At 52.3% G+C, this 21406-nt stretch overlaps 3 protein-coding genes across 9 annotated transcripts in view; 2 read left to right on the top strand and 1 right to left on the bottom strand.

Annotated features, from left to right (window-relative positions):
- KIAA1549 (KIAA1549 ortholog) overlaps positions 1–11702 on the top strand; it is a 71500-nt gene extending 59798 nt beyond the window's left edge. For 3 of the 6 annotated variants that reach the window (XM_072144832.1, XM_072144836.1, XM_072144835.1), the window contains exons 8-20: positions 3156–3301; positions 4627–4804; positions 4874–5052; positions 5151–5359; positions 5446–5567; positions 5636–5865; positions 5959–6182; positions 7576–7720; positions 7797–8105; positions 8243–8295; positions 10167–10312; positions 10400–10569; positions 10664–11702. In XM_072144832.1, coding sequence (XP_072000933.1) covers positions 3156–3301; positions 4627–4804; positions 4874–5052; positions 5151–5359; positions 5446–5567; positions 5636–5865; positions 5959–6182; positions 7576–7720; positions 7797–8105; positions 8243–8295; positions 10167–10312; positions 10400–10569; positions 10664–10891 — 2339 coding nt within the window. In that variant the 3' untranslated portion in view covers positions 10892–11702. The remainder of the gene's footprint in view (positions 1–3155; positions 3302–4626; positions 4805–4873; positions 5053–5150; positions 5360–5445; positions 5568–5635; positions 5866–5958; positions 6183–7575; positions 7721–7796; positions 8106–8242; positions 8296–10166; positions 10313–10399; positions 10570–10663) is intronic. The other 3 variants (XM_072144837.1, XM_072144834.1, XM_072144833.1) reach the window with 3 other exon arrangements.
- Positions 11703–13243: 1541 nt separating this feature from the next.
- Positions 13244–20657, bottom strand: TMEM213 (transmembrane protein 213). The gene is made up of 3 exons (XM_072144845.1): positions 20552–20657; positions 19881–19919; positions 13244–14504 (listed from the first exon to the last, which is right to left on the bottom strand). Exons 1-3 carry the CDS (start codon positions 20613–20615, stop codon positions 14332–14334), a joined length of 276 nt encoding a protein of 91 aa, XP_072000946.1. The 5' UTR covers positions 20616–20657; the 3' UTR covers positions 13244–14331.
- ATP6V0A4 (ATPase H+ transporting V0 subunit a4) overlaps positions 14285–21406 on the top strand; it is a 41900-nt gene continuing 34778 nt past the window's right edge. The window contains exons 1-2 of one of the 2 annotated variants that reach the window (XM_072144841.1): positions 14285–14520; positions 19865–19951. The gene's annotated coding sequence lies outside the window, so the exon portion shown is untranslated. Of the gene's footprint in view, positions 14521–19864; positions 19964–21406 lie in introns of both variants that reach the window. The other variant, XM_072144840.1, reaches the window with a different exon arrangement.

The raw sequence follows: 21406 nt of genomic DNA, 5'->3' as shown, positions 1-21406 counted from the left end.
TATATAACTCTCCCCCTCCTCTCCTGACATCCTCTGTGCTGCTGGGGGCTGCACCTCTATATAACTCTCCCCCTCCTCTCCTGACATCCTCTGTGCTGCTGGGGCTGCTCCTCTATATAACTCTCCCCCTCCTCTCCTGACATCCTCTGTGCTGCTGGGGCTGCACCTCTATATAACTCTCCCCCTTCCCTCCTGACATCCTCTGTGCTGCTGGGGGCTGCACCTCTATATAACTCTCCCCCTCCTCTCCTGACATCCTCTGTGCTGCTGGGGGCTGCACCTCTATATAACTCTCCCCCTCCTCTCCTGACATCCTCTGTGCTGCTGGGGCTGCTCCTCTATATAACTCTCCCCCTCCCCTCCTGACATCCTCTGTGCTGCTGGGGGCTGCTCCTCTATATAACTCTCCCCCTCCTCTCCTGACATCCTCTGTGCTGCTGGGGGCTGCACCTCTATATAACTCTCCCCCTCCTCTCCTGACATCCTCTGTGCTGCTGGGGCTGCACCTCTATATAACTCTCCCCCTCCTCTCCTGACATCCTCTGTGCTGCTGGGGGCTGCACCTCTATATAACTCTCCCCCTCCTCTCCTGACATCCTCTGTGCTGCTGGGGGCTGCACCTCTATATAACTCTCCCCCTCCTCTCCTGACATCCTCTGTGCTGCTGGGGCTGCTCCTCTATATAACTCTCCCCCTCCTCTCCTGACATCCTCTGTGCTGCTGGGGCTGCTCCTCTATATAACTCTCCCCCTCCTCTCCTGACATCCTCTGTGCTGCTGGGGCTGCTCCTCTATATAACTCTCCCCCTCCCCTCCTGACATCCTCTGTGCTGCTGGGGCTGCTCCTCTATATAACTCTCCCCCTCCCCTCCTGACATCCTCTGTGCTGCTGGGGCTGCTCCTCTATATAACTCTCCCCCTCCTCTCCTGACATCCTCTGTGCTGCTGGGGCTGCACCTCTATATAACTCTCCCCCTCCCCTCCTGACATCCTCTGTGCTGCTGGGGCTGCTCCTCTATATAACTCTCCCCTCCCCTCCTGACATCCTCTGTGCTGCTGGGGCTGCTCCTCTATATAACTCTCCCCCTCCTCTCCTGACATCCTCTGTGCTGCTGGGGCTGCTCCTCTATATAACTCTCCCCCTCCCCTCCTGACATCCTCTGTGCTGCTGGGGCTGCTCCTCTATATAACTCTCCCCCTCCTCTCCTGACATCCTCTGTGCTGCTGGGGCTGCTCCTCTATATAACTCTCCCCCTCCCCTCCTGACATCCTCTGTGCTGCTGGGGCTGCACCTCTATATAACTCTCCCCCTCCTCTCCTGACATCCTCTGTGCTGCTGGGGCTGCACCTCTATATAACTCTCCCCCTCCTCTCCTGACATCCTCTGTGCTGCTGGGGCTGCACCTGTATATAACTCTCCCCCTCCTCTCCTGACATCCTCTGTGCTGCTGGGGCTGCTCCTCTATATAACTCTCCCCCTCCTCTCCTGACATCCTCTGTGCTGCTGGGGCTGCTCCTCTATATAACTCTCCCCCTCCTCTCCTGACATCCTCTGTGCTGCTGGGGCTGCACCTCTATATAACTCTCCCCCTCGCCTCCTGACATCCTCTGTGCTGCTGGGGGCTCCTCCTCTATATAACTCTCCCCCTCCTCTCCTGACATCCTCTGTGCTGCTGGGGCTGCTGCTCTATATAACTCTCCCCCTCCTCTCCTGACATCCTCTGTGCTGCTGGGGCTGCTCCTCTATGTAACTCTCCCCCTCCTCTCCTGACATCCTCTGTGCTGCTGGGGCTGCACCTCTATATAACTCTCCCCCTCCTCTCCTGACATCCTCTGTGCTGCTGGGGCTGCACCTCTATATAACTCTCCCCCTCCTCTCCTGACATCCTCTGTGCTGCTGGGGGCTGCTCCTCTATATAACTCTCCCCCTCCTCTCCTGACATCCTCTGTGCTGCTGGGGCTGCTCCTCTATATAACTCTCCCCCTCCTCTCCTGACATCCTCTGTGCTGCTGGGGCTGCTCCTCTATATAACTCTCCCCCTCCTCTCCTGACATCCTCTGTGCTGCTGGGGCTGCTCCTCTATATAACTCTCCCCCTCCTCTCCTGACATCCTCTGTGCTGCTGGGGCTGCTCCTCTATATAACTCTCCCCCTCCTCTCCTGACATCCTCTGTGCTGCTGGGGCTGCACCTCTATATAACTCTCCCCCTCCTCTCCTGACATCCTCTGTGCTGCTGGGGCTGCACCTCTATATACCTCTCCCCCTCCTCTCCTGACATCCTCTGTGCTGCTGGGGGCTGCTCCTCTATATATCTCTCACCCTCCCCTCCTGACATCCTCTGTGCTGCTGGGGCTGCTCCTCTATATAACTCTCCCCCTCCTCTCCTGACATCCTCTGTGCTGCTGGGGCTGCTCCTCTATATAACTCTCCCCCTCCTCTCCTGACATCCTCTGTGCTGCTGGGGCTGCTCCTCTATATAACTCTCCCCCCTCCTCTCCTGACATCCTCTGTGCTGCTGGGGCTGCACCTCTATATAACTCTCCCCCTCCCCTCCTGACATCCTCTGTGCTGCTGGGGCTGCACCTCTATATAACTCTGCCCCTCCTCTCCTGACATCCTCTGTGCTGCTGGGGCTGCTCCTCTATATAACTCTCCCCCTCCCCTCCTGACATCCTCTGTGCTGCTGGGGCTGCACCTCTATATAACTCTCCCCCTCCTCTCCTGACATCCTCTGTGCTGCTGGGGCTGCACCTCTATATAACTCTCCCCCTCCTCTCCTGACATCCTCTGTGCTGCTGGGGCTGCACCTCTATATAACTCTCCCCCTCCTCTCCTGACATCCTCTGTGCTGCTGGGGCTGCACCTCTATATAACTCTCCCCCTCCTCTCCTGACATCCTCTGTGCTGCTGGGGCTGCTCCTCTATATAACTCTCCCCCTCCCCTCCTGACATCCTCTGTGCTGCTGGGGCTGCACCTCTATATAACTCTCCCCCTCCTCTCCTGACATCCTCTGTGCTGCTGGGGCTGCACCTCTATATAACTCTCCCCCTCCCCTCCTGACATCCTCTGTGCTGCTGGGGCTGCTCCTCTATATAACTCTCACCCCCGGGGCCCCTTGCTCTCCGCTCCTGCTGATCCTCTGTCCCTCTGACAGTTCTTCTGGGCGTCCAGGAGCAGCATCTGAGGGACGAAGCTTTCCAGATGGAGATGGAGCGGAAACTGGCGCAGATCATCAGCGAAGCCACAGCACAGAAACGCCGCTGGAAGAGAGCGAGCTACAGCGGGAGCAACGCAGTGCAGGTGATGTCATCAGCAGGGGGCGGGGCTGTGACTACCATCACACAGGATATACAGGCAGGGGGCGGGCTGTGACTACCATCACACAGGATATACAGGCAGGGGGCAGGGCTGTGACTACCTCTCACACAGGATATACAGGCAGGGGGCGGGGCTGTGACTACCTCTCACACAGGATATACAGGCAGGGGGCGGGGCTGTGACTACCATCACACAGGATATACAGGCAGGGGCGGGGCTGTGACTACCTCTCACACAGGATATACAGGCAGGGGGCGGGGCTGTGACTACCATCACACAGGATATACAGGCAGGGGGCGGGGCTGTGACTACCTCTCACACAGGATATACAGGCAGGGGGCGGGGCTGTGACTACCATCACACAGGATATACAGGCAGGGGGCGGGGCTGGGACTACCTCTCACACAGGATATACAGGCAGGGGGCGGGGCTGTGACTACCTCTCACACAGGATATACAGGCAGGGGGCGGGGCTGTGACTACCTCTCACACAGGATATACAGGCAGGGGGCGGGGCTGCGACTACCTCTCACACAGGATATACAGGCAGGGGGCGGGGCCGTGACTAGCTCTCACACAGGATATACAGGCAGGGGGCGGGGCTGTGACCACCTCTCACACAGGATATACAGGCAGGGGGCGGGGCTGTGACTACCTCTCACACAGGATATACAGGCAGGGGGAGGGGCTGTGACTACCTCTCACACAGGATATACAGGCAGGGGGCGGGGCTGTGACCACCTCTCACACAGGATATACAGGCAGGGGGCGGGGCTGTGACTACCTCTCACACAGGATATACAGGCAGGGGGCAGGGCTGTGACTACCTCTCACACGGGATATACAGGCAGGGGGCGGGGCTGTGACTACCTCTCACACAGGATATACAGGCAGGAGGCGGGGCTGTGACTACCCCTCACACAGGATATACAGGCAGGGGGCGGGGCTGTGACTACCTCTCACACAGGATATACAGGCAGGGGGCGGGGCTGTGACTACCTCTCACACAGGATATACAGGCAGGGGGCGGGGCTGTGACCACCTCTCACACAGGATATACAGGCAGGGGGCTGTGCTGTGACTACCTCTCACACAGGATATACAGGCAGGGGGCGGGGCTGTGACTACCATCACACAGGATATACAGGCAGGGGGCGGGGCTGTGACTACCATCACACAGGATATACAGGCAGGGGGCGGGGCTGTGACTACCATCACACAGGATATACAGGCAGGGGGCGGGGCTGTGACTACCATCACACAGGATATACAGGCAGGGGCGGGGCTGATGCGTTGTCTCTCCTCAGATGGTGAATATCTCTCGCCTGGATGGACAGGATGACCCGGTGCAGCTGGTGTATTTTATCGAGGATCAGTACGGGGGGCGTCTGGCTGCAGACAAGGCCTCGAGTCTGATCAATGAGGTGAACATCCAGCGGGCGGCCATCATCCTGGGGTATCGCCTGCAGGGGGCGGTGGCACAACGTAAGTAATGTTTCTGGTAGCATTTGGCGCCTCCTGGGCCGGCTCTGACCTCCCTCCTTGTCTCTGCAGCTCTTAACCAGCCCTCAGAGTCGGACCGCCAGGCGCAGAACCTTTGGATCATTGTGGGCGTGGCGGTGCCGGTGCTGGTGGTGACGGTCATCATCGTCATCCTGTACTGGAAGCTTTGCCGGACGGATAAATTAGACTTCCAGCCGGATACGATCAGTAACCTGCAGCAGAGGCAGAAGGTGAGGAACCGCTGGGGCGGGCATTAGTATAGAGCCACACCCCCATATTCTGGTCATGTGATCTGGTGAGGTGATCATGTGACCTCTCTTTCCTGCAGCTCCAGGCTCCTAATGTTAAAGGCTTTGATTTTGCCAAGCAGCACCTGGGGCAGCACAACAAGGACGAGGTCCTGGTGGTCCACGAGCCCCCGCCTCCTGTGCTGCACGGACCCCTCAAAGACTCCACCCCCTCCGAAAATGGTGACATCCCAACACCAAAGTCCAAGGGTTCTACTAAACCTCACAAGATTGGGCGCCACCGCAGCAGGTGAGGAGTGCGTTCTGATAATCCAGCATGGCCGCTGCGCCAGATTATCAGACGTTTGATGTGTTTTTGTCTCCGCCCCCACGCAGCCGGGTCACGCCCTCTGATGCCGGATCCACCACCAGCGAACCCTCCAGCGGGAAGGAGTCAGGAGAGGAGGAGTCTCCGAGACCCTCAGCGCCACCGCGGGAGACCAAGCTGAGGCCGACAGGTGAGTCACGGGTCATGTGACCGCTCCCCTGTCATGTGACCGCACCCGCTGACCGTTATAATGTACAGGACGTTATATGTTGTTCTCGGCAGAGATCCCGGTGCTGAGCAGCGGAGCCCAACAACATAACTCCGCCTCCATCTTTGAACACGTGGATCGGATGTCGCGCTCCTCAGAGGTGAGCCGGCGGCTGCCCAGCAAGATCCAGCTAATCGCTATGCAACCCATGGCGGCCCCGCCCCTGCACGGCCACAACCCCGCGGAGCGCCAAGTGGAGGCTAATAAGGTAAACAGAGAGGTATGTACCAGGAGACTGGGCGCCACCCCATAGCAGGTAGACCAGGTGATTGGTTAAATGACCAGCTGTGCCCCGCCTCTCTGCCCCGCCCAGATCCAGACCACGCTGCGGCACAAGTCCGAGATCGAGCATCACCGCAACAAGATCCGCCTGCGCGCCAAGAGGAAGGGCCACTACGAGTTCCCCCTGGTGGATGTGGTGGGAATGACGGACACCAAGGAGCGGCAGCGCATGTACCGCCGGGCGCAGATGCAATTCGATAAGATCCTGGACCCCGTCATGGGCGTCCCCACCGTATTCATAGAGCCGCGCAAGAGGTGAGGCGCTGCAGAGCAGAACTACACGGGGATGCGGGGCTGCTACAGGGTCATCCGGTCAGGGGGTCCCACCTTGTGGAAACTCCTCCCCTGTCCCTCCCCTCTCATTGTAAGCTCCTCCCTTGCTACTTCCCTTCATGGAAGCTCCACCTCTGCAACTTACTGCTGATTGAAGCCCCTCCTCTGCCACTTTCCCCTCATTGAGACTCCTCCCCCTTGTATTCCAGTCATGGAAGCTCCTCCCCTGCATCCCGCCCATTAAGACTCCTCCCCTGCTTCCCACTCATTTAGACTCCTCCCCTGGTACGCCTCTCATGGAAGCTCCTCCCCTGCTTCTTCCCGCTCATTGAGTCTCCTCCCCTGGTATGCCAGTCTTGGAAGCTCTTCCCCTACATCCCGCCCATTGAGACTCCTCCCCTGGTATGCCTCTTATGGAAGCCCCTCCCCTGCTTTTTTCCCGCTCATTGAGTCTCCTCCCCTTGTATGCCACTCTTGGAAGCTCTTCCCCTACATCCCGCCCATTGAGACTCCTCCCTTGGTATGCCCCTCATGGAAGCTCCTCCCCTGTGTCTTCCTGCTTACTTATTGAGGTTACTCCCCTGGTACACCTTTCATGGAAGCTCCTCCCCTGTGTCTCCCTGCTACTTATTGGTGCCCCTCCCCTGCTTCCCGCTCATTGAGACTCCTCCCCTGGTACACCTTTCATGGAAGCCCCTCCCCTGCTTCCCCCTCATTGAGGCTCCTCCCCTGGTACGCCTCTCATGGAAACCCCTTCCCTGCTTCCCCCTCATTGAGACTCCTCCCCTGATACGCCTCTCATGGAAACCCCTTCCCTGCTTCCCCCTCATTGAGACTCCTCCCCTGGTACGCCTCTCATGGAAACCCCTCCCCTGCTTCCCCCTCATTGAGACTCCTCCCCTGGTACGCCTCTCATGGAAGCTCCTCCCCGGTGTCTCCCTGCTTACTTATTGAGACTCCTCCCCTGGTGCACCTTTCATGGAAGCTCCTCCCCTGTGTCTCCCTGCTACTTATTGGTGACCCTCCCCTGCTTCCCGCTCATTGAGACTCCTCCCCTGGTACACCTTTCATGGAAGCCCCTCCCCTGCTTCCCCCTCATTGAGACTCCTCCCCTGGTACACCTTTCATGGAAGCCCCTCCCCTGCTTCCCCCTCATTGAGGCTCCTCCCCTGGTACGCCTCTCATGGAAGCTTCTCGCCCTGTGTCTCCCTGCTACTTATTGAGGCTCCTCCCCTGAGTAAGGCTGAGGGCGGGGCCTGTGTGCAGGGCGGAGCAGTCGGGGAGCACTGGCTTAGCAGTTACACAGTGGAGCAGAGCTGCGGTGTGCAGCATGGCGGAGGACGTTGTTATCCAGTTTTGTAATGTTTCTCCTCAGTTCCCGCTCCCGGCGTTCCCCAAAGCAGCGACGCAAGCAGCAGGGGTCCTCCAGCCCCCCGGACGCGGACTGTGACCGTCTAATCACCACGGACAGCGAGGGAACCTACAAGAGACCCCCAGGCGTCAGTAACTCCGCCTACGTGGTGCGTAATCCGGCAGTGCCGTCACTGTTCTCTGTTATCAGCCCAGACACTCAGTGATACATTGTGTTTCTTACAGTCTGACCCCGATCTGCCCTCCGACAACCCGACCCCGGTGTCAGACCTGGGCAAGTACCCCGGCTCACCCCCGCGCCTCCCCCCCGCACAGTACGTGGCCCCCCAGCCCTCCATAGAGGAGGTGCGCCAGACAATGCAGTCCCTGCTGGATGACGCCTTCGCACTAGTGGCCCCCGGCACCCAGGGGCCCGGAGCCTTGACGTCAGGGGGCACCGGACAGAACACCGGGAACAACAACTCAGCCCGGACCACTCAGGGGTCCGCACCGTGGCGGGGGCAGTATACCTCACACCAGGCCGCACACTACAATGTGAGTCACCACAGCAGGATTGTGAGTGCAGCTCTGCATTAGACTGGAAACATGATATAAGACGTGATGAGAATTGTAAATGCAGCTTTGGGTGGTACTAGAGGACTTTGCTGATCTGTTGTTTCCTTCCTCTTCAGAGACTTGTGGATTTCGGGGCGCCGCAGACCTCTGCACCCAGTCTCATGACAAGGTAACTGCTGCTGTAGCATATACTGGTCAGCTGGAGGCATCGCAGAGCTGTGAGGGTACAGGCAGCAGAGTTCTTAGTTACTTTGTACTCCCGCTTGCTGTCAGTGAATGGAATCCATCCTTGCTTATATTTAGAAGTTTTAAATCCGTTCTACTTGAACAGCTGAAGACTTGTTACAGTGTATCAGAGTGTGTAGGCCCTTCTGCGCTGTACATATGTCTCCCCTGCACTGATACATTGTAACAAACCCTCTGTGGAAGGACAGTGATCGTCCTATAGAGGGCGGCAGCAGAGACCTCCCTGGTGTGGGTTCAGTAGCTGGAAATTTCCTTCATGTTCCCAGTGTGGGATTAATGGTCTGGAGCCGCGTTCAAGGTCCATTGACTCCGGAGCCGGAGAGATGGAACCAGAGATTGAGCACAGACTGTTTCCATCACATCGTGTGCAGCCTCCCCTCCCCCACCCCGAAATATAGCGCTACCCAATGTGTGAGGACACTCAGATCCCCGGGCGGGATAAGATAGGCGTGCAGAGCCCCGGGGGGTATCCCTTAGGCGTGCAGAGCTCCCAGCGGTATACAGTAGGTGGGCAGGGCCCCAGGCAGTATCCAGTAGGCGTGCAGGGCCCCAGGCAGTATATAGTAGGCACACAGGGCCTCTGGCAGTATATAGTAGGCACACAGGGCCCCAGGCAGTATCCAGTAGGCACACAGGGCCTCTGGCAGTATATAGTAGGCACACAGGGCCTCTGGCAGTATATAGTAGGCACACAGGGCCTCTGGCAGTATATAGTAGGCACACAGGGCCTCTGGCAGTATATAGTAGGCACACAGGGCCTCTGGCAGTATATAGTAGGCACACAGGGCCTCTGGCAGTATATAGTAGGCACACAGGGCCTCTGGCAGTATATAGTAGGCACACAGGGCCCCAGGCAGTATCCAGTAGGCACACAGGGCCCCAGGCAGTATCCGGTAGGAGCGCAGGGCCCCAGGCAGTATCCAGTAGGAGCGCAGGGCCCCAGGCAGTATCCGGTAGGAGCGCAGGGCCCCAGGCAGTATCCGGTAGGAGCGCAGGGCCCCAGGCAGTATCCGGTAGGAGCGCAGGGCCCCAGGCAGTATCCGGTAGGAGCGCAGGGCCCCAGGCAGTATCCGGTAGGAGCGCAGGGCCCCAGGCAGTATCCGGTAGGCATGTAGGGCCCCAGGCAGTACGCGGTAGGCATGTAGGGCCCCAGGCAGTACGCGGTAGGCATGTAGGGCCCCAGGCAGTACGCGGTAGGCATGTAGGGCCCCAGGCAGTACGCGGTAGGCATGTAGGGCCCCAGGCAGTATCCGGTAGGCATGTAGGGCCCCAGGCAGTACGCGGTAGGCATGTAGGGCCCCAGGCAGTACGCGGTAGGCATGTAGGGCCCCAGGCAGTATCCGGTAGGAGCGCAGGGCCCCAGGCAGTACGCGGTAGGCATGTAGGACCCCAGGCAGTATGCGGTAGGCATGTAGGACCCCAGGCAGTACGCGGTAGGCATGTAGGACCCCAGGCAGTACGCGGTAGGCATGTAGAACCCCAGGCAGTACGCGGTAGGCATGTAGGACCCCAGGCAGTATGCGGTAGGCATGTAGGACCCCAGGCAGTACGCGGTAGGCATGTAGGACCCCAGGCAGTACGCGGTAGGCATGTAGAACCCCAGGCAGTACGCGGTAGGCATGTTGGACCACGGGCGGTAAACAGTTTTGTGTACAGGGTCCCTACATCAGGGCTGTTTTGGCAAATGTCTGGTGACCTGAGGTCACCTGGGGAACGAGCAGGGGTCTGGTGTTTCATGTTGTGCCATCATTGCTGTAGTGTGAACACGTACGTGACGCCATCTTCTCCTCGTAGAAGTCCAGGGTTCGGCTCCGGTTTCCTGCTCCCCGCTGAACCGGCCACAACTGAGTCTCAGCAGGCGGAAGGTCAGTATCCCGGCCACATGTTCCCCGAGGACCTCCCCTCTGTAGCCAGACCGCGGCCCCTCGGGAGCACCTCCGGTGAGTCACCTCTTCTGGCATTATACAAGCTACCGCTCTCTGTTATCAGCCATACAACCTGTTTCCTTTGGTTATAATCCTATTCAGGCTCCGCCCAGATCCATCAGCTGACACAGGTTGGCATTGCGAGTCGTATGGGGGCACCGTCCACGGAGTTGGCACCGAGTAGATCTGTACAAGCGTCTTCTGGCCCCGGCTGGCCCTCCTACTACAGTCACGAAGATGAGACGCCGAGAAATGTGGCGCACAGAGAAGCCGTAAGTTCTCTATAGCAACAGCCAATTTATCTGGCAGCCGTAATGGTTGTCACCCATGACCCTAAACCTCTCTCTTGCACTTTCTGTTTTGAAGGGTCACTCACACGGGTGCCAGGACTACAGTGGCCCCCAGATGTACTCAGTAAACAGGGGCCCCAATCGCCAGCCCAGCTCACATCTGCCCCCTTCCATCTGTTACCCCTCCAGTTCCGCTGAGGACATCCACCCAGGTCACTCCTCCGCCTCCCTCATCAAGGCCATCCGGGAAGAACTGCTACGACTCTCCCAAAAACAGGCAGTGGCCCCCACCTACCACAGCTGATAGGGGCTGCACCACCACCACCACTTTAGTGTCCGCTTCCCGTGGAAGCCAGAGAGGAGGGAGGATGGTCTGTACAAGGCGTAACTGGAAATCATATCTGGATGGGTCGGCAACACAGGTTGGAAAGGTAGTCGTAGTCAGTAGGGAAGGGGTTACCGCTTACGTAGGGCCTGCTGCCTGGTGGTCAGGCAAACTGATGAAGGACAGTGAAGCCAGAGAAGAGGTTGGTGAAAGAGACAGATCTAATTAATATGAAAGTCAAAATCGGACATCATTGTATTAGGATGGGTTGTAGTCGTAGTCAGCAGGGGAGGGGTCTGCTATTATATAAAGGTTGGCAGATGAACAGACCGGTGCATGTCTGTGATACCAGAGAGGATGTTGGTGAAAGAAACGGTTAATGAACAGGAAAGACATAACCGGACATCATTGCATCAGGGTGGGTTGGTAGTCGTAGTCAGTAGGGGAGGGGGTCTTCTATCATGTAGGATTCCGTTGTCTGGTAGAAGATCTGGGGAAATATGGATTATCCTGCAGGAAATGGTCAGTGGAGGTGAGATGAGTGACATAGTCCTTGGAGTTGAAGTGATCCAGCAGGTACAGGTTGGACCAGGGCAGATTGTGCCGGAGCGGGAGGGACGTGTTTGTGGTTGGGATCTGTAAATCTGCTGTGTAATCAGAGGAAGGATTGAGGCTTCTCACGTGGCTTTGAGGGGAAACAGGTGTAGTAACTACTTACTACCTGTAGGTGGGTTTTAGGATGTGGGATGTAGTTCCTATGTCCTGCCTGTAGGTGACCAAGAGCACGTTTTATTGGATGTAGGACCTTCTTGTGGGAGGCTCAAGGGAGGAAATTGGAGGTTACTTACCTTACTGACCCGTAGTTGGGTTATAGTGCAAGTCATGGGATGTAGTATCTACCTAATACCTGTAGGTGACTCATTGTACACAATATGAGATGAATTACTCTGTGCCTAAAGGTAAGTTATGTATGTGACCCTAAGAGAAAGTTATGGGGTGTAGTATCTACTTACTGCCTGTAGGTGCCCTGTAGTACAAGTCAGGGGGTGCAGTACCTACTTACTGCCTATACGTGCCCTATAGTACAAGTTATGGGGTGTAGTACCTACTTACTGCCTGTAGGTGCCCTGTAGTACAAATCATGGGGTGCAGTACCTACTTACTGCCTATACGTGCCCTATAGTACAAGTCATGGGGTGCAGTACCTACTTCCTGCCTGTAGGTGCCCTATAGTACACGGCATGGGGTGCAGTACCTACTTACTGCCTATACGTGCCCTAAAGTACAAGTCATGGGGTGCAGTACCTACATACTGCCTGTAGGTGCCCTGTAGTACAAGTCAGGGGATGCAGTGCCTACATACTGCCTGTAGGTGCCCTGTAGTACAATCCATGGGGTGCAGTACCTACTTACTGCCTGTAGGTGCCCTATAGTACAAGTCATGGGGTGCAGTACCTACTTACTGCCTGTAGGGGGCTCCACACTACATTCCTGGGGTGCAGTTTACATGATTGGGGTGATTTATTACTACCTACCACATGGAGCCCCTATTATTTCTTTCTTATTGCTGCTGTGGGTGGCGAGGGAGCCATTTACCACGTGGCATTATGGGTAATCTAGTCACATGACCTCCCCAGTCCTGATGTTGCTGACCCATTCAGTAGTGTAGGAGTTAATTTACGGTGCTAATTCAATGCAGCAATACTCACAGCGGCTCGGAGCGTGGATCGACGCTTCACTGGAAAAAGTTTCCAGGATTTTGAGGAAAATCTCTCTAAACTTTTAGCAAAATCGGAAAAATAAGAAAATCTGGAAAATTGCAATGGACGATGAACCAAACGTAGGAACATGGATAATCCCTGCACCGTTTCATGTCGTTCCCCTTTAAACTGTTCACCCTTGGCAGCCCGGTGGGCGGGTCTCCCAGGCCGTGATGGGGTTAATGCGTGGACTGTTGTGTGTCGGGGGCCCCCGGGGGTGTTTGTGTGATGTCGCCGGCCTCTGTATTCCCATAAACACGGCTGTATATACACATCCCGGATCCTCTGCCGTCTTTGTTTTGATTTTTGGAGGGGGGGGGGAGGGGCTGGCTGGACCAGTCCGTGCAGGGGAGGGGGGATTTGCTGTGACCTCAGTTTTTTTTTTTTTTTTTTAGAATTTTTTTGAGACTTTTTTTTTAATTTTGATTTTGTATTGTTAGTTTTATTTTGTTTTTTTTTAATTCTGTGCACGTAGTGTTGGGGGGTCCGTAGCGTTGGGGGGGAGGGGCTCGTGGCCGGTATGTGGTGGTTGTGTTACTGGTGCATGTTATAAACCAATAAAGTCATGAAATGATGGCAACTTTCGGCTTTATTTGTTTTACTTTGTACCAGAAGGTGAAAAAAAAGTCAAAAGTGGCGGCAAAATCGAGAAGAAAGGTCATGGGGGCGGCAGAAGCGTGAAAAACGGTGGCGTAATTATTAAAAAAGGTCCAAGATAGATAGTAAAAACATGAAAAAGGTGAAAGATGGCGCAAAAATCATGGAAAAGGGTCACGGCAGACGGCAAAATTGTGTTGACAGTGTGATGACAGTAAGCTCATGAAGAAGGTCGAAGATGGCGACAAAATCGTAAAAAATACACGATAGGTGGCATCAAAATCATGAAAAGGATGAAAGATGGCGCCAAAATTGTGAAACAAGGTCATAGGCGGCGGCAAAATCGCGAAAAAGGGCAGCGGGGGGCAAAATATTGTAAAAAATAGTGGAAAAATCGGGAATAAAGGTCAAAGGTGGTGGAAAAATTGAAAAGATTGCAGCAAAACTGTAAAATATGGTAATGATGTGGGCGGGGCTTCCAGATTTTCATAAACTGACATTATATTTGACACATGACCCCAAATTTTTTGCAAAAATCCAGTGAATTTGGCTCCCCTTGACCTGAAAACGGGTCAGGCTTCAAGTGACCCAATATTTATGAACACAAAAACTTAGTAAAAATCTTAGATTTCAGATTTTATTAACAAAAAAAAAAAATTAAATTAAATTGGGGCGCTGATTGGTTTTTACAGTCTTTCTATAGTGACCAATCAGATTGTAGCTTCTATTTTGTATCCTGCAGTTGGTAAATGAAAGCTTGAAACTGATTGGTCGCTATGGGCTGCACATTTTACAAGTATTATTCTGTCCATAGCAACCAATGAAGTGACTGTTTATTTTCTAAAACCTACAGTGGAGAAATGAAAGCCGGGATCTGATTGGTCATTATGTCCTCCTTCTCTCAGACATGAGGCCTAGTATTAGGAGAGACCTAAGGGGCGGCCATGTTTGTTTTCAGGTTCATCAGTAAAGTCTATGACAGGAATAGTCACATGACCGTAGCGTCTTCTGCTATATTCGTGGCGCGGTGGCGATGTTGTGTATTTCGGATGTCTCTTGGTTTCAGGCCTCCATGTATTTGGGCTCGTTGGGTCTCAGGCTCATGACTTTCAGGATGCACATGAGGATAAGCGTGAAAACCCACAGGCTCCAGCCCACGGCGGCGGCGATCCATCCATAGCTGTCCATCCCCGCCATACAGCACTGACTCGCCACATCGCAGTAATTGACAGTGTCTGTCCGGGGAACAATGTAAGAAGAACACATTATCCATAGCGAATTATAACTTAAAGGCGTGCTCCAGTAACGGATTAGTTGGATTATGACTCCCACCATCCGCAGCGTTATCTCTATGAAGAGACTGCAGTGTTTGGGCACAGCACCGTATATGGTATAGTGACAGGACACTAGGAGGAGCTCACTTCAAACAGATTATACACCACCACTAGGGGGAGATCACTACATACACATTATACACCACCACTAGGAGGAGATCACTACATACAGATTATACACCACCACTAGGAGGAGATCACTACATACAGATTATACACCACCACTAGGGGGAGATCACTACATACAGATTATACACCACCACTAGGGGGAGATCACTACATACACATTATACACCACCACTAGGGGGAGATCACTACATACAGATTATACACCACCACTAGGAGGAGCTCACTACATACACATTATACACCACCACTAGGGGGAGATCACTACATACACATTATACACCACCACTAGGAGGAGATCACTACATACACATTATACACCACCACTAGGAGGAGCTCACTACATACACATTATACACCACCACTAGGGGGAGATCACTACATACACATTATACACCACCACTAGGGGGAGATCACTACATACACATTATACACCACCACTAGGAGGAGATCACTACATACACATTATACACCACCACTAGGGGGAGATCACTACATACACATTATACACCACCACTAGGAGGAGATCACTACATACACATTATACACCACCACTAGGAGGAGGTCACTACATACACATTATACACCACCACTAGGGGGAGCTCACTACATACACATTATACACCACCACTAGGGGGAGCTCACTACATACACATTATACACCACCACTAGGAGGAGATCACTACATACACATTATACACCACCACTAGGAGGAGATCACTACATACAGACTATACACCACCACTAGGGGGAGATCACTACATACACATTATACACCACCACTAGGGGGAGATCACTACATACACATTATACACCACCACTAGGAGGAGATCACTACATACACATTATACACCACCACTAGGAGGAGATCACTACATACACATTATACACCACCACTAGGGGGAGATCACTACATACACATTATACACCACCACTAGGAGGAGATCACTACATACACATTATACACCACCACTAGGAGGAGATCACTACATACACATTATACACCACCACTAGGGGGAGATCACTACATACACATTATACACCACCACTAGGAGGAGATCACTACATACACATTATACACCACCACTAGGAGGAGATCACTACATACACATTATACACCACCACTAGGGGGAGATCACTACATACACATTATACACCACCACTAGGGGGAGATCACTACATACAGATTATACACCACCACTAGGGGGAGATCACTACATACACATTATACACCACCACTAGGGGGAGATCACTACATACACATTATACACCACCACTAGGGGGAGATCACTACATACACATTATACACCACCACTAGGGGGAGCTCACTACATACACATTATACACCACCACTAGGAGGAGATCACTACATAATAATAATAATAATAATCTTTATTTATATAGCGCCATCAAATTCCGTAGCGCTTTACAAATCATAGGGGACACATACAACTATATTACATTACAAAGAACAAACAGTCATATGGAACAATAGGAGTGATGGCCCTGCTCACAAGAGCTTACAGACTATGAATACACATTATACACCACCACTAGGGGGAGATCACTACATACAGATTATACACCACCACTAGGAGGAGATCACTACATACACATTATACACCACCACTAGGGGGAGATCACTACATACACATTATACACCACCACTAGGGGGAGATCACTACATACACATTATACACCACCACTAGGGGGAGATCACTACATACACATTATACACCACCACTAGGAGGAGATCACTACATACACATTATACACCACCACTAGGGGGAGATCACTACATACACATTATACACCACCACTAGGGGGAGATCACTACATACACATTATACACCACCACTAGGAGGAGATCACTACATACAGATTATACACCACCACTAGGGGGAGATCACTACATACACATTATATACCACCACTAGGGGGAGATCACTACATACACATTATACACCACCACTAGGGGGAGATCACTACATACACATTATACACCACCACTAGGGGGAGCTCACTACATACACATTATACACCACCACTAGGAGGAGATCACTACATACACATTATACACCACCACTAGGAGGTGATCACTACATACAGATTATACACCACCACTAGGAGGAGATCACTACATACAGATTATACACCACCACTAGGGGGAGATCACTACATACAGATTATACACCACCACTAGGGGGAGATCACTACATACACATTATACACCACCACTAGGGGGAGATCACTACATACACATTATACACCACCACTAGGAGGAGATCACTACATACAGATTATACACCACCACTAGGAGGAGATCACTACATACAGATTATACACCACCACTAGGGGGAGATCACTACATACAGATTATACACCACCACTAGGAGGAGATCACTACATACACATTATACACCACCACTAGGGGGAGATCACTACATACAGATTATACACCACCACTAGGAGGAGATCACTACATACACATTATACACCACCACTAGGGGGAGATCACTACATACACATTATACACCACCACTAGGAGGAGATCACTACATACAGATTATACACCACCACTAGGAGGAGATCACTACATACAGATTATACACCACCACTAGGGGGAGATCACTACATACACATTATACACCACCACTAGGGGGAGATCACTACATACACATTATACACCACCACTAGGAGGAGATCACTACATACACATTATACACCACCACTAGGGGGAGATCACTACATACACATTATACACCACCACTAGGGGGAGATCACTACATACACATTATACACCACCACTAGGAGGAGATCACTACATACACATTATACACCACCACTAGGGGGAGATCACTACATACACATTATACACCACCACTAGGGGGAGATCACTACATACACATTATACACCACCACTAGGAGGAGATCACTACATACAGATTATACACCACCACTAGGAGGAGATCACTACATACACATTATACACCACCACTAGGGGAAGATCACTACATACAGATTATACACCACCACTAGGGGGAGATCACTACATACACATTATACACCACCACTAGGGGGAGATCACTACATACACATTATACACCACCACTAGGAGGAGATCACTACATACAGATTATACACCACCACTAGGAGGAGATCACTACATACAGATTATACACCACCACTAGGAGGAGATCACTACATACAGATTATACACCACCACTAGGGGGAGATCACTACATACAGATTATACACCACCACTAGGAGGAGATCACTACATACACATTATACACCACCACTAGGGGGAGATCACTACATACAGATTATACACCACCACTAGGAGGAGATCACTACATACACATTATACACCACCACTAGGGGGAGATCACTACATACACATTATACACCACCACTAGGAGGAGATCACTACATACAGATTATACACCACCACTAGGAGGAGATCACTACATACAGATTATACACCACCACTAGGGGGAGATCACTACATACACATTTTACACCACCACTAGGGGGAGATCACTACATACACATTATACACCACCACTAGGAGGAGATCACTACATACACATTATACACCACCACTAGGGGGAGATCACTACATACACATTATACACCACCACTAGGGGGAGATCACTACATACACATTATACACCACCACTAGGAGGAGATCACTACATACACATTATACACCACCACTAGGGGGAGATCACTACATACACATTATACACCACCACTAGGGGGAGATCACTACATACACATTATACACCACCACTAGGAGGAGATCACTACATACAGATTATACACCACCACTAGGAGGAGATCACTACATACACATTATACACCACCACTAGGGGGAGATCACTACATACACATTATACACCACCACTAGGGGGAGATCACTACATACACATTATACACCACCACTAGGAGGAGATCACTACATACACATTATACACCACCACTAGGGGGAGATCACTACATACAGATTATACACCACCACTAGGGGGAGATCACTACATACACATTATACACCACCACTAGGGGGAGATCACTACATACACATTATACACCACCACTAGGAGGAGATCACTACATACACATTATACACCACCACTAGGGGGAGATCACTACATACACATTATACACCACCACTAGGGGGAGATCACTACATACACATTATACACCACCACTAGGGGGAGATCACTACATACACATTATACACCACCACTAGGAGGAGATCACTACATACACATTATACACCACCACTAGGAGGAGATCACTACATACACATTATACACCACCACTAGGGGGAGATCACTACATACATATTATACACCGCCACTAGGAGGAGATCACTACATACAGATTATACACCACCACTAGGAGGAGATCACTACATACAGATTATACACCACCACTAGGGGGAGATCACTACATACACATTATACACCACCACTAGGGGGAGATCACTACATACACATTATACACCACCACTAGGAGGAGATCACTACATACACATTATACACCACCACTAGGGGGAGATCACTACATACACATTATACACCACCACTAGGGGGAGATCACTACATACACATTATACACCACCACTAGGAGGAGATCACTACATACACATTATACACCACCACTAGGGGGAGATCACTACATACACATTATACACCACCACTAGGGGGAGATCACTACATACACATTATACACCACCACTAGGAGGAGATCACTACATACAGATTATACACCACCACTAGGAGGAGATCACTACATACACATTATACACCACCACTAGGGGGAGCTCACTACATACACATTATACACCACCACTAGGAGGAGATCACTACATACACATTATACACCACCACTAGGGGGAGCTCACTACATACACATTATACACCACCACTAGGAGGAGATCACTACATACAGATTATGCATAAGACTCCATAAGTATGTATGGAGCCCCTGTAGTGGAGGCTTATCAGAGGATAAGATGATTTGTATTCAAATATTTGGATTCCTGACCCTATAGTTAGCATTTTTTGCATTTAATCATTATTGTGTGTCAGTCCTTTCCTTATGATTTATTTTTTTCTGTTGATTAGGAAGACCCCCGCTCACCTGGACACTGCAGCAAACTCTGCACCGTGTGGTTGGAGGCTGAAACGAGAAGAAGGCAAACGTTTCCACAGGTAGTGAAAGAGGTAGGTACTAGATACATTGTATCAGAGGGGCCAGACAATTTATGATGGATACATTACATTAAACCAAACACCTGTGTGACATCAGAGACATAGCGGAGACCCCCCTATACACCTGTGTGATAAAGTGGAGACCCCCTGTACACCTGTGTGATAAAGTGGAGACCCCCCTGTACATCTGTGTGATATAGCAGAGACCCCCCCCCCCCTATACACCTGTGTGATAAAGCGGAGACCCCCTGTACACCTGTGTGATATAGTGGAGACCCCCTTTACACCTGTGTGATATAGTGGAGACCCCCCTATACACCTGTGTGATAAAGCGGAGACCCCCCCTTTACACCTGTGTGATATAGTGGAGACCCCCTGTACACCTGTGTGATAAAGCGGAGACCCCCCCTTTACACCTGTGTGATATAGTGGAGACCCCCTGTACACCTGTGTGATAAAGCTGAGACCCCCCCCCCCCTATACACCTGTGTGATAAAGTGGAGACCCCCTGTACACCTGTGTGATAAAGCGGAGACCCCCCTATACACCTGTGTGATAAAGCGGAGACCCCCCTATGTTGTCGGGGATTTATGATCTCACCTGCCCCGGACACCTGGATGTAGCAGAGCTGGAGGAGCAGGAGGAGGAGGATGAGGTTCTTCATTCTTTGCTTCTTCCTTGCACTGACTCTGATGTGACTGCGGATCAGAAGCTGCTGAAGCAGGGGGAGGGGCTACCTGTACATAGCTCCGCCTCCAGCCTCACCTGGGTACCTGCAGCAATGTCATGTCCCGATTCCCTGCGTCACATAAAGTTCTACTTCTTTGTAATCTAATTTCTCACCATATTGAAGAGTTTGCTGTCAGTGAATGGAAACATTTGGTTTCTTGTTTGTTACAGTTGCGCCTGTTCTTTGCACTGATACATTGTAACAATCTGGATAGGAAAGATATTTGTGCTGTGTGCACTGATACATTGTAACAAATCTCACTATGAAAATGGTGAGAACTGAACCAGAGATGCAGTGACACTGGGAGCGCTGGTGACACTGGGAGCACTGGTGACACTGGGGGTGCTGGTGACACTGGGAGCGCTGGGGACACTGGGAGCGCTGGTGACGCTGGGGACACTGGGGGAGCGCTGGTGACACTGGGAGCGCTGGTGACACTGGGAGCGCTGGTGACACTGGGAGCGCTGGGGACACTGGGAGCGCTGGTGACACTGGGAGCGCTGGTGACACTGGGAGCATTGGTGACGCTGGGGACACTGGGGGAGCGCTGGGAGCGCTGGGGACACTGGGAGCGCTGGTGACACTGGGAGCGCTGGTGACACTGGGAGCGCTGGTGACACTGGGAGCGCTGGTGACACTGGGAGCGCTGGTGACACTGGGAGCGCTGGTGACACTGGGAGCATTGGGGACACTGGGAGCGCTGGGGACACTGGGAGCATTGGTGA

Source organism: Engystomops pustulosus, chromosome 4 (assembly GCF_040894005.1).
Source record: "Engystomops pustulosus chromosome 4, aEngPut4.maternal, whole genome shotgun sequence".
Classification (NCBI taxonomy): Eukaryota; Metazoa; Chordata; class Amphibia; order Anura; family Leptodactylidae; genus Engystomops; species Engystomops pustulosus.
The sequence above is the reverse complement of the archived record's forward strand: the minus strand, read 5'-3'. Positions and strand labels throughout refer to the sequence as shown.

Excerpts from the sequence above, each read along its gene's own strand:
- TMEM213 (XM_072144845.1), bottom strand. The coding sequence starts at position 20,615 with ATGAAGAACCTCATCCTCCTCCTCCTGCTCCTCCAGCTCTGCTACATC. Across the intron at positions 19,920-20,551 it reads CATCCAGGTGTCCGGGGCAG|CCTCCAACCACACGGTGCAG; the intron begins GTGAGATCATAA and ends TTCTCGTTTCAG. Across the intron at positions 14,505-19,880 it reads GAGTTTGCTGCAGTGTCCAG|ACACTGTCAATTACTGCGAT; the intron begins GTGAGCGGGGGT and ends TTCCCCGGACAG.